General features: G+C 40.9%; 2 protein-coding genes across 2 annotated transcripts; both read left to right on the forward strand.

Moving 5' to 3' along the window:
* Positions 1–6,728: 6,728 nt before the first annotated feature.
* LOC131687980 (uncharacterized) lies at positions 6,729–11,171 on the forward strand. Its single transcript, XM_058972087.1, has 4 exons — positions 6,729–8,573; positions 8,615–8,908; positions 8,987–9,911; positions 9,991–11,171. Exons 1-4 carry the CDS (start codon positions 6,729–6,731, stop codon positions 11,169–11,171), a joined length of 4,245 nt encoding a protein of 1,414 aa, XP_058828070.1.
* Positions 11,172–11,180: 9 nt separating this feature from the next.
* Positions 11,181–12,596, forward strand: LOC131687981 (uncharacterized). The gene has a single exon (XM_058972089.1). It carries the CDS (start codon positions 11,181–11,183, stop codon positions 12,594–12,596), a length of 1,416 nt encoding a protein of 471 aa, XP_058828072.1.
* Positions 12,597–14,768: the final 2,172 nt, after the last annotated feature.

Raw genomic sequence — 14,768 nt, forward strand, 5'->3', positions numbered from 1 at the left:
TTTCATGTAGCTTTCGAATGGGTTATAATATCGCCGTGATATCAAAAGAGAAGTTACAGGAAATGATATGGGAATTTAAAAAAATCTATTGTTGTTGATGGAGAAATGCGAATAACTTCTGAAAAGGTCGTAATAAAACAAAAAATGTGTCGTTAAAACATAATTTGAAATATCTCGACAACCACCAAATTCCAGATTTTTTTTGTTATGAGCATTTTGATTTAAAATGGCAATTAACTAAATAGTTCGATTATATTTTGGTTGTTTTCATGTAGCTTTCGAATGGGTTATAATATCGCCGTGATATCAAAAGAGAAGTTACAGGAAATGATATGGGAATTTAAAAAAATCTATTGTTGTTGATGGAGAAATGCGAATAACTTCTGAAAAGGTCGTAATAAAACAAAAAATGTGTCGTTAAAACATAATTTGAAATATCTCGACAACCACCAAATTCCAGATTTTTTTTGTTATGAGCATTTTGATTTAAAATGGCGTTTAGAATCATATTCATAAAGAAAATTGTATTTTTGACTGCAAATAGTATGAATTATAAAAATATGCCAAAAGTTGTTGTTAAGAAAACTTTTTCCTTGAAAGCTTCTCCATGATCCAAATACATTGAAAAAGTTTCTTTTACGTCTTTAAACGATAAACATTAGATTTTTGACATTTTATGATGGGATAACGCGAATAACTTTTGAAAAGGTTGTTAAATGCATTTTGATTTAAAATGATTATTAGAATTACATTCTGTAATAAAATTACAGTTTTGTATGTCAATTAGTATGAAATTTAAAAAATGTATAAAGTTATTGCTAGAAAAATTTTTTACCGATAAGTTCTCCATCATACAATTACATTCAAAATGTTTCTTTTCACTTTAGGTTTTTTGACAAAATATCAAAAATTAGAAAAAATGGGTTTTTCGCAATTAAAATTTTTAACACAAATTTTTGTATTTGTGAAAAATGACACAAAATTATTTTCAGTGTATATTTTTTTCGCACATAAATATTTACTTCCTGAAACTCGTTCTCAGAAAGTTTTGCTGTATAAAATACAGTAATCGAACAAAAAAAAATTGAAAGTAATACTCGTAGAAACGTTTACGCCCTTTTGAAAAATTTCACATAATTTTAAAACCGCCAATTTCGGGGGTTTAGTATCTTAGATGAATTTTACAAACGTTAAACAGCACATCATCTGATGAAATTATTTTGGCGTTATATCCTCCAAGAAGTATTTATGAAGAATTTACTCTTCAAACAAATTTAGTTCGAAATTTAATGTCTTCTACAAAATTTTGGGGAGTGCTATTACAAACCACTTTGTTGGAGCTATGAAGGCTCCATGTGTTAAGGGTAGGCTATTTGTATTTACCTTTTAAATAAATTATTATTATTTTATTGTTTATGATAAATCACTTCTACTTTTTATAAAAAAAATTTGCATTTTATCCAAAGCTTGAGTTTGTGAAGCTAACAATAGAAAGTTATTTAAGAAAAAAATAGATTAAGGAACATTTTGTAAAAATCATTTTGTAACTCGATATACTGCCTACACGTAGTATTCATTCCTGCAATAAAGTTATTTTAAATGAATCTCAACAAATCCGCTAGAGACACGAACTCTGTTTTTTTTTTGAAAAATTGATTCTCCATAATTTTAAAACTTCAAAGATGACGGTTTCAGAATTATGCCATTTGGACAGTAAGTTCGATTTTCACTAAACTCCCGCCAAACCGAATCTCTACCCCGCTGACTCCAACTAAGTAGATACCAAGTTGTTCTACACTCGTCCACAAAAAACTTTCTGCGAATACTGCCTATTATAATACATTGAAGACCCGATTTGACCAGTCCCCGATTTAGTCTGCCCCCGATTTTGTAACCCTCATATGAAAATATGTTTGATGGGCTCTAGCAGACGAACAAGGCTGATTTTGAGTAAATCCTTTCTTGAGCATGTTTTCCTTATCTTAATGATACAAATACCCAAAAAAATTCATTTTATTTTTAAATTTTACGCTAGAAGACCCGTTTAAGGGAAATTTATATTAAACGATCAGAAATAGTTATCGTACTACATCAAGGGAAGGGAAGAATATTTTAACAGTTTTAGTTTATTATAGAGAAGAAAAATGGCCATTCGTGCGATATTTTATGTTAAAAGGGTACCCTAAATTAATTGGTATATACTTAAAAGTTTATATGTTTCAGATTGAGAAAATACAAAATTTTTCAGTTTCTTACCTTTCTCATACAGAAAGCTTATGCAATCACTCTGGAAATCGTCAACCTATTCCCGGCTCGGAGGACTGTGTGTCATATACCATTCGACTGTGGAAAAAATGTCACCTCCGTTTCTCAGAGATGGCTGAACCCAAACTTAGTCTCGAATGAAAGGTAGAACCTTCCCATCGGCTGCTATTGCCACGTAGCAAATTTTTATATAGACTGATACCACCATGATAAAACTGATGCAAAACTTTTTAAAATGGGTGCAAAATCACTTGAATTTGCCAGTCTAGATTAATAATGACTAACCTGACTAATCTGGGTTCCATATAAGCCGGAAGTGCTCAAAGAGGAGAGTAAGGGAAAATTTCGATATTTTTAAAATACATGAAACGTCGATATTTGATGCAACCTCGTAAATTTTTTTACGAATATTGATGTTTTTGGACTATGGCATATTTTTGCCTTTCTCATACAGAAAGGTTATGCAATGACTCTGAAAATCGTCAACCTAAACGGAGGGCCAATTTTTATTGACTTATATAGGCTTTCTGTATTTTAATAGCGGCGTAGCTAGGGATATACCGGTAAGAGGTTGCCCCGCCCCCATCCCATTACACACCACCCTTCCCCAAACCCCTCCCTACCACATTACACACCATCCCACAGTGGCACGACTTAGAACAAAAGGTGGACTAAAGTCCAAACTTTTCCGTATCGGTTCATATAGGACGTTTTTATGTAATTTTGGTACGCTGAATTCGTTTTCGATATTAAAACATTTCAAAAATGAACCTTTACTATTCATTAGGGTGTCTCAAAAATATTTTTTTTTCCTGAATCGTTCTTAAAATTTGTGTATATTAATTTTCGTGTGCTAAATTGTTTTTGATATTAACATTTGCAAAAAAAATCATTATACATTAGGGTGGCTCAAAAATAATTATTTTGTTGTGAAAGTTCAAAATTTTTTAGAGACATTTTTGTGCGTTGAATTCCTATGTTGGTTATAGAAAATAGAAATTAACTTCACCAATTATTAGAGTGGCTCAAAAGTAAATATTTTGTCTTCTATAAAGATTTCTTTCAATTGTAATTTTGGAATTTATTTTTCGTATTGAAACGAATTGATTGACATCTCATTATGCGCTTTAGAAATGACTATATTATTTTTAAGGATCAAATAAGATGTGATCGACTAATTTTGGAACGTTTAATTCATTAGTGGGTTACTTGGTATGAAAACTACATTTTTTTCATTTTCAAAACAAACATTTTGAGCGTCTTAGTGGAATATTGATTTACATTCACTAATCAACAAGATGGTTAACGATTTTGTTTTCGCTGGTGTGTTTTAAGTTGCTTAGATTGCTTATTTCATACCTTAAATTAAAATAAATCCAAAATCCTTTTTTCGCGTATATGGCTCATTTGAAAATGGTCTTATTTTATTTGGATAATATCGCATACCCTTAAGCTATATCAGTGCTATGCAAACTCGGAAAAAATAGTCTCACCAAATAACTAGAATTCAACTATGTTCACTCAATTTGACAGTTATTGCGTAAGTTAGCAAAAATAGTTCATGAAACATTTTATGACACATTTCAGATGGTTGAAAATATTTACTGAATTTTAAACATTCTTAATTCCTTTCCCACTTAAAAACCGTACTTCCCACTCGGCTCCTTACTCTTGATCACTAGTAAAACCCTTGTAGATCATGCTCTAAATGCTATTTGAAAGTTGTGCATAAATTAGTGTCATTATTCTAGTCATAAAATGAATATTAAAATTAAATATCAGTAATAACCATGCGTCTCCATTCACAGTTTTTTCAAATTTTGACTACTTATCGCAAGTTTTCGCAAAACTAGCATAGGCTCATTTTAAAGAGAAAATGAAAAGCTTTCGAATCAGCATAGTGTGATCGCGGGCATTTACGGGCGTCGTTGTTGTTTTCGCTTTAGAAGTTCGAATTCAATAAAAATTCATGACAAACAGTTATCTTAACACTAACCAAACCAACTAGTGACTTATTTTTGGCGATTTTACGATGTAATTTTATCACACGGATAATTTTGGTGAAGTAAGGCAATTCATAAAATCAACCGTTTCTTTGAAAAACGAGAATAACCGTATGTAGTTCCTATGGTCAAATAATGCTAAAAATACTTGCGTTATGCCTTTCAAAAAGCTGTCAAAAATTCATTTTGCATTCAAATCACCTAAAATCTCGCGAAAATGTCTCTGATGGCTCAGCTGATACGAAAAAAATACTAGCGAGAATATCGCATAACCTTCATATATGGACTTAAGTCCGGGCTCGTCCCACTGTGCATCCTTCCCTAAACCCCCTCCTTCCCTCAAGCCACTACTCTCTATCAAGTCTCTTCTCAAACCCCCTCCACTACCCACCGAACCTTCCTTCTGGATCCGCCGCTAGTTTCAAGTGTTTCAGCGTCAACACATAGCATCCCAAGTTAGTGGCTGTCGATCCATTGTATGTATGTGCACATCGTACTGAATATGTAATATACATTCCCACCATTATGTTGAACATATCCAGTAGACTGCCCAGAAAAATAGTGAATTTTTGAAAACTCAATCGGCCCACCCCTGATTCGATTCCTAGTCCTACCAGGAGTACTTGCACCAAATTTGAAGCAAATCGGACAAGTCTAGCTACCGGACCAATGTGCCTGAAGTTTGTATGGGATTTTTCGACAATTTACATGGAGTAAACCCACTAACTCGCAGTTTTGCCGCTAGGTGGCACTGTATGTATCGTATTATCACTGTAAGTGAAAATAAGAAAGATAATTTAATTGTCTACTACTTTGTCGAAGACTGCTAGTGAATCCGGCTTTGTTGAAATAAGTTATTAAACTTTTAACGAAGTGATGTCTGAGTCAGTTTTGCATGGGGCCTAGCAGTGCTTGGTAATATATCAGTACTCGATTCCCACGAAAAATGCATGTTTGTGAAATAATCGTTAGGTTTAGTCCAATAGTATGTTCAAAAGAATTTTAACACATAATTCGAGTTGTTTTTTGGTTAGAAAATTTTAGTTCCAACTGTGACCACATAGAGGGCACCAACATTAACTTTTCATAGAAGAGAGATAGGATATCAAAATGTTCAGAAGAATTATTGAAAAGTGCCTGTTCTACAACTTTGTGGAAGATACCTAATTTCTATCTCTTTCCGTTGAAAAGTTAATGTTGGCGCTCTCTATGTGGTAAAATGTGGAACTAAAGCTTTCTAACCAAAAAACAACTCGAATTATGTGTTAAAATTCTTTTGAACATACTATTGGACTAAATCTAACGATTATTTCACAAACATGCATTTTTCGTGGGAATCGAGTACTGATATATTACCAAGCACTGCTAGGCCCCATGCAAAACTGACTCAGACATCACTTCGTTAAAAATTTAATAACTTCTTTTAACAAAGCCGGATTCACTAGCAGTCTTCGACAAAGTAGTAGACAATTAAATTATCTTTCTTATTTTCACTTACAGTGATAATACGATACATACAGTGCCACCTAGCGGCAAAACTGCAAGTTAGTGGGTTTACTCCATGTAAATTGTCGAAAAATCCCATACAAACATCAGGCACGTTGGTCCGGTAGCTAGACTTGTCCGATTTGCTTCAAATTTGGTGCAAGTACTCCTGGTGGGACTAGGAATCGAAGCAGGGGTGGGCCGATAGGGATCATTTTTTCCTGTCACTCTAATATCCAGCCATGTAATCGTAGTTTGGGCAAATGAGAAAGGTACAATTGCACCACTAGGTGGATTAAAACAATTGACAGATGCAACAAATTTGTTGTCATGCTGACAGACGACGAAGTGCATCACGAATGTAGTGCGAGGGAACTGCCAGACAACATAAGTAAACAAACAACATAAGAAGGAAAGTAGGGTAGAAAAACACCATTTTGAAAGTGATAGTAGTAGTATAGTAAAATACGTTGGAGTAAGAAATTAGAAGTTGTGAGCAAGGAAATTATTCGGATAGCGGATAGATCAAAGATTAAGCTGTACTTAAGAAACTAAGATCCAGAATACGTAAGTTTGTGAAACAATATAAAGCAGTGAATTAAAGCAACAAATTTATGATTAGATATGCGGAGGCAAACACTGGACAAATACGAACGGTACAGTTGAGATTATCAATTCCGAGATAAAACGAAGTAAGTGAACGTACAAATTAATTACTAAAACCGATAAAATGAAAAATGTGAATACTAAATTGTAGATAAATTGCGATAGACAGCGATAGAAGAAGGAAAAGAGGAAGCTGTAAAGTAAGGAGAACAAACAATTGTGAGTAAGACAAATAATCGATTATTTACGGTAAATTAAAATAAAGTTATTTAGTTTGATCTGCACAGTAAAAAAGGCGGATTTTCAAAAATCTTGTTTTCGCCTGCCGTCCGAACAAAATCAAAAATTGTTTCTCGGATAGTGTGCAGGATGGCTTCTTCTCCTTCGAAGCAAGAAAAGTGTCTGTACTGCAAACTAGCGGAATCCGATGACATCGATTGGGTTCAATGCGAAGAATGTCAGTATTGGGCTCATTTCTCGTGCGCAGGTGTTAACCAAGAGGTGGCGAACGTTAGTTGGCGTTGTCCGCGATGCTCTCCGCAAAGCGCCCGGCGTCTTAAAGTTCTAGAGACTACGGCTAAGAATCGCGGAAAGAAGTCCGCCCCGAATAGCGATGCAGGGTCCGATCGTGGAGCTGGTTCCGTCTTAGACCTGACTGAGCAGCAGTTGGAAGAGGAACAGCTAGCAATGGAGATGGCCTTTGCAAAGCAGATCGAGTTGCGGAAACAGCGTCTTGCTAAGCAGCAGGCTTGGAACGAGAGGCGGATGAAGCTAGAGTGGGAGATGCGCGAGCAGGAGCTACGAGCGCAGCGTGAAATGGAGCAGCGGCAGCTAGAGCATGAGCAGAAAATGCTTGACTGCCAATTGGCCGCAGAACGTGAATTCTCGAAGAAGCGGGATGCTATTCGGAAACAGTTCGACGACAGCATTAATAAGGTCAACGCATTGAAGGGCCAATATGGAACTGTCAGCGGTGCTTCTGCCTCCAAACCGGAACAGAAGCTGGATGACTGGATGCTGGATTATCGCGGAGCCTATCCAAAGCACGGATATCTGCAGACGGAAGATAAACTCGCGTGTCCGAAGAAGGTGCCGTTAGATAAGTCGTTCACCATCGAAGCCGGCCAATTCGAACGAAGTGACGAAGATGTGAGTGACGGTGAAGTTTCGGAGGTCCCGCTGAGTAGATGCAGTCGAAGCAGCTTTCAAAGGTGTGGAGATGGAAACGGGTCGGGGTGTATCGTGGGTCGTATTACAAGAGATCAGCTAGTTGCTCGCAAAGCGGTCTCTCAGAACCTTCCCAAATTTAAAGGGGAAGCAGAAGTTTGGCCGTTGTTTATCAGCAGTTTCGAGTACACGACTGCAGCTTGCGGATTCTCAAACCTCGAGAATTTGAAGCGTTTGCAGGACTGTCTACAGGGTGACGCACTTGAGGCGGTCAGGAGTCGGCTAGTGCTACCGGACTCTGTTCCGGATGTGATCAGGGATCTTCGGAATCTGTTCGGAAAACCGGAGAAGCTCCTCAGAACGTTGCTGTCGAAGGTGAGGAACGCGCCGTTACCGAGAGCTGATCGATTGGAGACGTTCATCAGCTTCGGGATAACGGTGAAGCAGTTATGCGACCACCTTGAAGCGTCAGGACTTTGCGACCACCTAAACAATCCGATGCTGGTGCAGGAGTTAGTTGACAAGTTGCCACCGAGCTACAAACTGGATTGGGTCCGGTATAAGCGAGGGAAGGTGGACAGTCCTTTGCGAATGTTCACGAACTTCACAAATGACATCGTTTCGGATGTGTCGGAGGTGACGGAGTTCTCGACATTGTCGCTAAGCGAGCGCGAGCCTTCGCGAATGGGGAAAGGAAATTCCCGAAAGAAGGAGTTTGTCCATTTTCATGACGCGGACCAGGTTTCTGATGAAATTCAAAGAGAGACAGTAACTAAGCCGTGCTGGATCTGTAAACGAACGGATCATCTCATCAGGTGCTGTGAGGAGTTTAAGCGGATGAACATTGCAGCCAGGTTGAGAGAGGTTGAGCGACAAAACCTGTGTAGTCTTTGTTTGAACAAGCACGGAAACAGTAGATGTACCTCGAAGATTCGATGCTTCATGCAAAATTGTCGTGGAGGCCATCATCCACTTTTGCATCGAGTGGAAGAATCGGTGCGGCTGCAGAAGGTAGAATGCAATGCTACCGAAAAGGCAGATAGTGCGGTTATTTTCCGTATGATACCGGTGACGTGGGCAAACGACAGTTCGATACTACTGCGTTCTTCGACGAAGGGTCGTCGGCTACGTTGGTAGATGATCTGGTGACCAGGCGGCTGAAAGCAAAAGGTACTCTAGAGCCGTTGATAGTGACGTGGACGGGCAATATCAACCGCTTTGAGAACGATTCGAGGAAGGTCGAACTGATGATGTCGGCGAAGGGTTCGAAGGAGAAGTTTCCGCTGTTCAACACTCGAACGGTATCAGAGTTGGTGCTGCCGAAGCAGAACGTGCGATTCGCAGATGTGGTAAAAAAATATTCCCATCTTGCAGGCGTTCCGGTGAGAGATTACCCATCAGGAAAGCCGAGAATCCTACTCGGGCTAGACAACGTCCACTTATTTGCGCCGTTGGAGTAGCGGGTCGGTAAGCCAAACGAACCGATTGCCGTGCGGTCGAAGATTGGCTGGACAGTGTATGGTTCGGAGAACCGAAGACCGAGTGCGTACACCTACCTGAATCTGCACTCGATAGTTCCAGCAAGCAATCAAGGTCTCCATGACAAGATGCGAGAGCAATACATGCTAGATAAGACAGCGATTGCGAGGTTCGCTGTACCGGAGCCCGTGGAGGAGAAAAGAGCTCGAGAGATGCTTGAGACAACGATGAAGCGAGTGGGTGATCGCTTCGAAACGGGGTTGCTGTGGCGTGAGGATGCACGACGATTCCCTGACAGCTATCCGATGGCTGTACGCCGGATGAAGGCGCTGGACCGTAAGCTGAACAGGAATTCAGACTTGAAGAAAAACGTGTGCCAGCAGATGGAGGACTATCAAGTCAAACACTACGCGCACAAGACGAGTGAAGCCGAACTGAAGGGTACGCCACAAACTGCTGTGTGGTATCTACCGCTGAACGTCGTAGTGAATCCGAAGAAGCCGAGTAAGGTGCGCTTGGTTTGGGATGCTGCAGCATCAGTGAACGGAGTCTCTCTTAACACAGAGTTACTCAAAGGTCCGGATATGCTAGTTCCGCTTCCCAGAGTAATCTGCAATTTTCGGGAACGGCCAGTAGCATTTGGTGGTGACATTCAAGAAATGTACCATCAGATCCGGATTAGACCTGAGGATAGGCAAGCGCAACGGTTTTTGTTCCGAGCGAACAGTGAGGAAGCTCCGCAGGTGTACGTTATGGACGTTGCCACCTTTGGTTCCACGTGTTCGCCCTGCTCAGCTCAATTCGTGAAGAACTTGAATGCAGCAGATTTCTCGGAGAAGTACCCTGAAGCAGTAGAAGCCATCGTGAAGCGTCACTATCGAAGAAGCGATCCAGCGAACCAGCGAGGTGAGGTACATCCATTCGTGTGGAGGATTTCGGATCAGAAACTGGGTGTCGAACTCTGCTAGATTTCTCGAACAAATAGGAAAAAGGAGTGTCGATTCCGCAGTGCATTTCAACTGGGACAAGAACAACGAACACGAGCGTGTGCTAGGCGTCGTTTGGGACCCGGTTGGAGACGAGTTCCGTTTTGCGACCGAATGGAAAGCAGAGTACAACAAGGTTTTCCTACAGGAAAAACGCCCGACGAAAAGAATTGTTCTGAGCATTGTGATGGCGCAATTCGATCCAGCAGGATTTCTTGTTCCAGTTACAATTCTCGGGAAAATGCTGGTTCAGGATCTGTGGCGGACAGGCTGCGACTGGGATGATGCAATCGATGAGCTGTCGTTCAGGAAGTGGTTGCGGTGGACCAACATTCTCGCAGACGTGCCAGTGTTTAAGCTACCTCGAAGCTATTTCGGAACTGCGAGATCAGATGAGGTCGAAGAAGTCCAGCTTCACATCTTTGCTGATGCCAGCGAGACGGCGTACGGATGTGTGGCATACTTCCGTGCCATCGTACGGGGTAAGGTGGTGTGTTCGCTAGTGATGAGTCGAGCGAAGGTAGCACCGTTGAAGCAGCTGTCGATTCCGCGGCTAGAACTTCTGGCAGCGGTTCTTGCGGCAAGGCTGGCACGAACGATCGAGGAGAATCACAACTTCACGATCAGTAGAGTGGTGTTCTGGATTGACGCAGAAGTGGTGCTGTCCTGGATTCGGTCGGATCAGCGCCGCTACAAGCAATTTGTTGGTTTTCGCATTGGCGAAATTCTTAGTTTGACTAAACTGACAGATTGGCGATGGGTTCCGACGAGATTGAACGTGGCGGATCTGGTAACCAAATGGGGTAAAGGTCTGGAGATACACCCCAACAGCCCGTGGGTACGTGGGCAACAATTTTTGTACGACAGTATGGAAAAGTGGCCGAAGAGAGAATTACCTCCAGCTAACACTACGGAGGAACTTCGGGTTCACTTGATGCTGCACGACGTGCAAGTTGCACAGGCTATCGTGGACGCCAATCGCTTTTCTAAGTGGACAGTGCTGGTGAGGACGATGGCGTGCGTAATCCGGTTCGTGTCGAACTGTAGACGAAAGAGCAAAAAACTGCCGATTGAGACGCTAAAAGCAACGAGCAGACAGAGCAGAGTACTAAAACCGACGGCAGCTACGTCAGTACGTGTGGCGCTACAGCAAAGTGAGTACGAGAAGGCGGAACTATGACTGATAAAGATGGCACAGGCGGAGTGTTTCATCGATGAGTTGAAGGTACTGGTCAGGAATAAGGATCGGCCGGTGAGCCAATGGCTGGCGATCGAGAAGTCCAGTGCACTCTACAAACTTACTCCGCTGATTGACGAAAACGGGCTGATTCGAATGGAGGGGAGAGCAGAGAAAGCAGAGTTGCTGTCATTCGATCTACGTTTTCCAACGATCCTGCCACATCAGCATAAAATCACGCAGCTGATTGTTCAGCATTACCATGAGAAGAGCGGTCACGGATATCGACAGGCGGTGAAGAACGAGCTGAAGCAGCTGTTCTACATTCCGCAGCTTGACGCAGTAGTCCGGAAGGTGTCGTCGTCTTGTGTATGGTGTAAGGTCCATCGAAGTCGGCCTCGAGTTCCACGAATGGCTCCGCTACCAGTGCAGCGGTTAACACCGAATCTTCGTCCCTTTAGTTACACAGGTGTGGATTATTTGGGCCCATTTGCTGTTACTGTAGGACGCCGAACGGAGAAGAGATGGGTCGCATTGTTCACCTGCTTGGCAACCCGCGCGGTGCACCTGGAGGTGGCTCACGGACTGACTACGCAGTCATGCTTGATGGCGATTCACCGGTTCATTGGTCGGCGAGGTTGGCCGATGGAGTTTCTGTCCGACAATGGGACGAACTTCCTAGGAGCCAGTAAGGAACTGGAAGGAGTTGTCCGAGAAATAGGAGAAGATTGTGCGGATCAGCTGACTAGCGCGAGAACGAACTGGACGTTCAACCCCCCTTTGGCTCCTCACATGGGAGGAGTATGGGAGCGTCTCGTTCGGTCGGTTAAGGAGGCATTCGTGGCGCTTGATGATGGGAGACGGTTTACGGACGAAATTTTGCAGACAGTAGTGGTGGAAGCGGAAGACATGATAAATTCTCGCCCGCTAACGTACGTGTCTCAAGAGTGTGACGAAGCGGAGGCACTCACTCCAAACCACTTTTTGCGGGGACTCTCCCCAAATCAGCCTAGCGTGAAACTTCCCCCACCTCATCCAGCAGCAGCACTTCGAGACGCGTTCCAGCGATCGCAGCAGTTGGCCAGCATTTTGTGGGAACGTTGGGTCAAGGAGTACATTCCTTCGCTGAACCAGAGGACAAAGTGGTTTGGTGAGTCGAGACCATTAAGAATAGGAGACTTAGTTTATGTGGTAGAAGGTAGCAACCGGAAGTGGTGGATCCGCGAGGAGGTCATCGTGTCAGGTGATGGACGAATTCGACAGGCCTGGGTACGCACCAACAGTGGACGATATAGGCGAGCAACAGCAAAACTAGCCGTGATGGAGTTTGGTAACTCTGAACCGGATGCGAGCTCCGGGACAGGGTTACGGGCCGGGGAATGTTCTGGCATCACTGGCAGTTGCGCCATTGCACCCGTGTCGAATTGACAGATGCAACAAATTTGTTGTCATGCTGACAGACGACGAAGTGCATCACGAATGTAGTGCGAGGGAACTGTCAGACAACATAAGTAAACAAACAACATAAAAAGGAAAGATAGAAAAACACCATTTTGAAAGTGATAGTAGTAGTATAGTAAAATACGTTGGAGTAAGAAATTAGAAGTTGTGAGCAAGGAAATTATTCGGATAGCGGATAGATCAAAGATTAAGCTGTACTTAAGAAACTAAGATCCAGAATATGTAAGTTTGTGAAACAATATAAAGCAGTGAATTAAAGCAACAAATTTATGACTAGATATGCGGAGGCAAACACTGGACAAATACGAACGGTACAGTTGAGATTATCAATTCCGAGATAAAACGAAGTAAGTGAACGTACAAATTAATTACTAAAACCGATAAAATGAAAAATGTGAATACTAAATTGTAGATAAATTGCGATAGACAGCGATAGAGGATGGAAAAGAGGAAGCTGTAAAGTAAGGAGAACAAACAATTGTGAGTAAGACAAATAATCGATTATTTACGGTAAATTAAAATAAAGTTATTTAGTTTGATCTGCACAGTAAAAAAAGGCGGAATCTTTTCGCCTGCCGTCCGAACACAAGTGATGGAAGGTTATCGATTACGAAGATTATGGGTCCCCGGCCGCCTCAGCGAGTAGTACTGCTGGCGCCCTCCTTACATAGCTAAGCATCCATTTTTGCTTGAGTTCCCAAGAATTGAAATCGCCTCCAGTGATTGCCGGTCTCTTATCAGAATCTTGTTAACCCTTTCTTGACCAACTTTTTTCTACCGCGTATAATAGGGTTCCAAAACTATTTTTCCTTAAAACTGTGGGCGTCATAAAACTAGCAAAACCGGTTTTATAAAGATAGGTGCTTGTTTCGCAGTGCTAGAAGCTGTTCAATATGTACCTTCCGATCTAGTTCATTTGCACGAAAAAGGTAGTTGTACGCAGTCCAAATTGGAACATTTTATTAGTTTTCAATATATTGCCACGCTATAAAAATTCACCATTAACAGAAAGTAACCCTGGCAGCACTGCTTCAGCGGAACCCAATCAGATTACTTGTAATAACTTCTGTTCTACTAACAATATTTATAACCGTTAGTGCTCAAATGAAAGATATTAGTCCCAGTTATTAGCCTTACGTGGTAAACATATGTTGTGTAAACCAAAAGTTATAGTCGTTTAGTAACGTGGTTATTCTTCAACAACATGGTCATGAAGGGGAAGGGTGCCATTTGATTTCTGAGCAGGAATCAATTGTTGAAGAGGAAATTGGAGAAGGGCATTATTGTGTTAAAGTTCACTGGAACTCAGAGAAAGATATTCATCAGAATTGAAAATAGGAACATGATTCTATCAGCATCTTGAATACATAATAATCTTCAGCAGAATTCTATTCTAAGAACGATTCCACCAGATCTCTAAGAAGCTTTTTTCTAGAATCCTGCATCAAAATTCAGAGAAAAATTCATAGAAATGCGGATAAGGATTCAATCGAAATTCTGAAATAGATTCCATTGGAATGCTAAGAAAACTTCGATCAGAATCCCAGAAAGTATCCAAACAGAATCCTGAGAAGGATGTCATCATTATCCCAAGACAGTGCCAGAAACCGACCGAACAAAGTAGGTATAATGACATTTTATATGTCAAAAAGGCCTGCAGTAACCGATATGTGTATTACGAGAAAAATGCACTTTTACACTGATAATATAAATTCGTAAATATAATGAAATTGATCATGCAACGCACGAGTTCATTCGTCGTTTTTTTGCAACGAAGTATTTTCGTGCATTGTAAATAGTAGGTTTCGTTCATTTCATGAACAAGAATGACCGCTTGGTGAACGAAATCTTTCGTAAATTTTATGCATTTAAAGTACATTGTATGAATGTTATCATTGATAACGACATTATTTTTCGGATCGGAGTCATTTTATTCGCATCTTAGGAGAATTTGGAAATACAAGCGTTTTACGAAAAAGTTCATTTTTGTTGTTTTCAAAAATGGTGGGGTAAACCCGACCGCCTATGTTTTTGGTTGATTTAGTACAGATATTACCCAAATTATATGGTTTTCAATGATAAATCAATGGATGTTATGTTATTGAATTGTAACATGAAGAAAATAAGATTCAATGTTAA

This window comes from Topomyia yanbarensis, chromosome 3 (genome assembly GCF_030247195.1).
Source record: "Topomyia yanbarensis strain Yona2022 chromosome 3, ASM3024719v1, whole genome shotgun sequence".
Taxonomy (NCBI): Eukaryota; Metazoa; Arthropoda; class Insecta; order Diptera; family Culicidae; genus Topomyia; species Topomyia yanbarensis.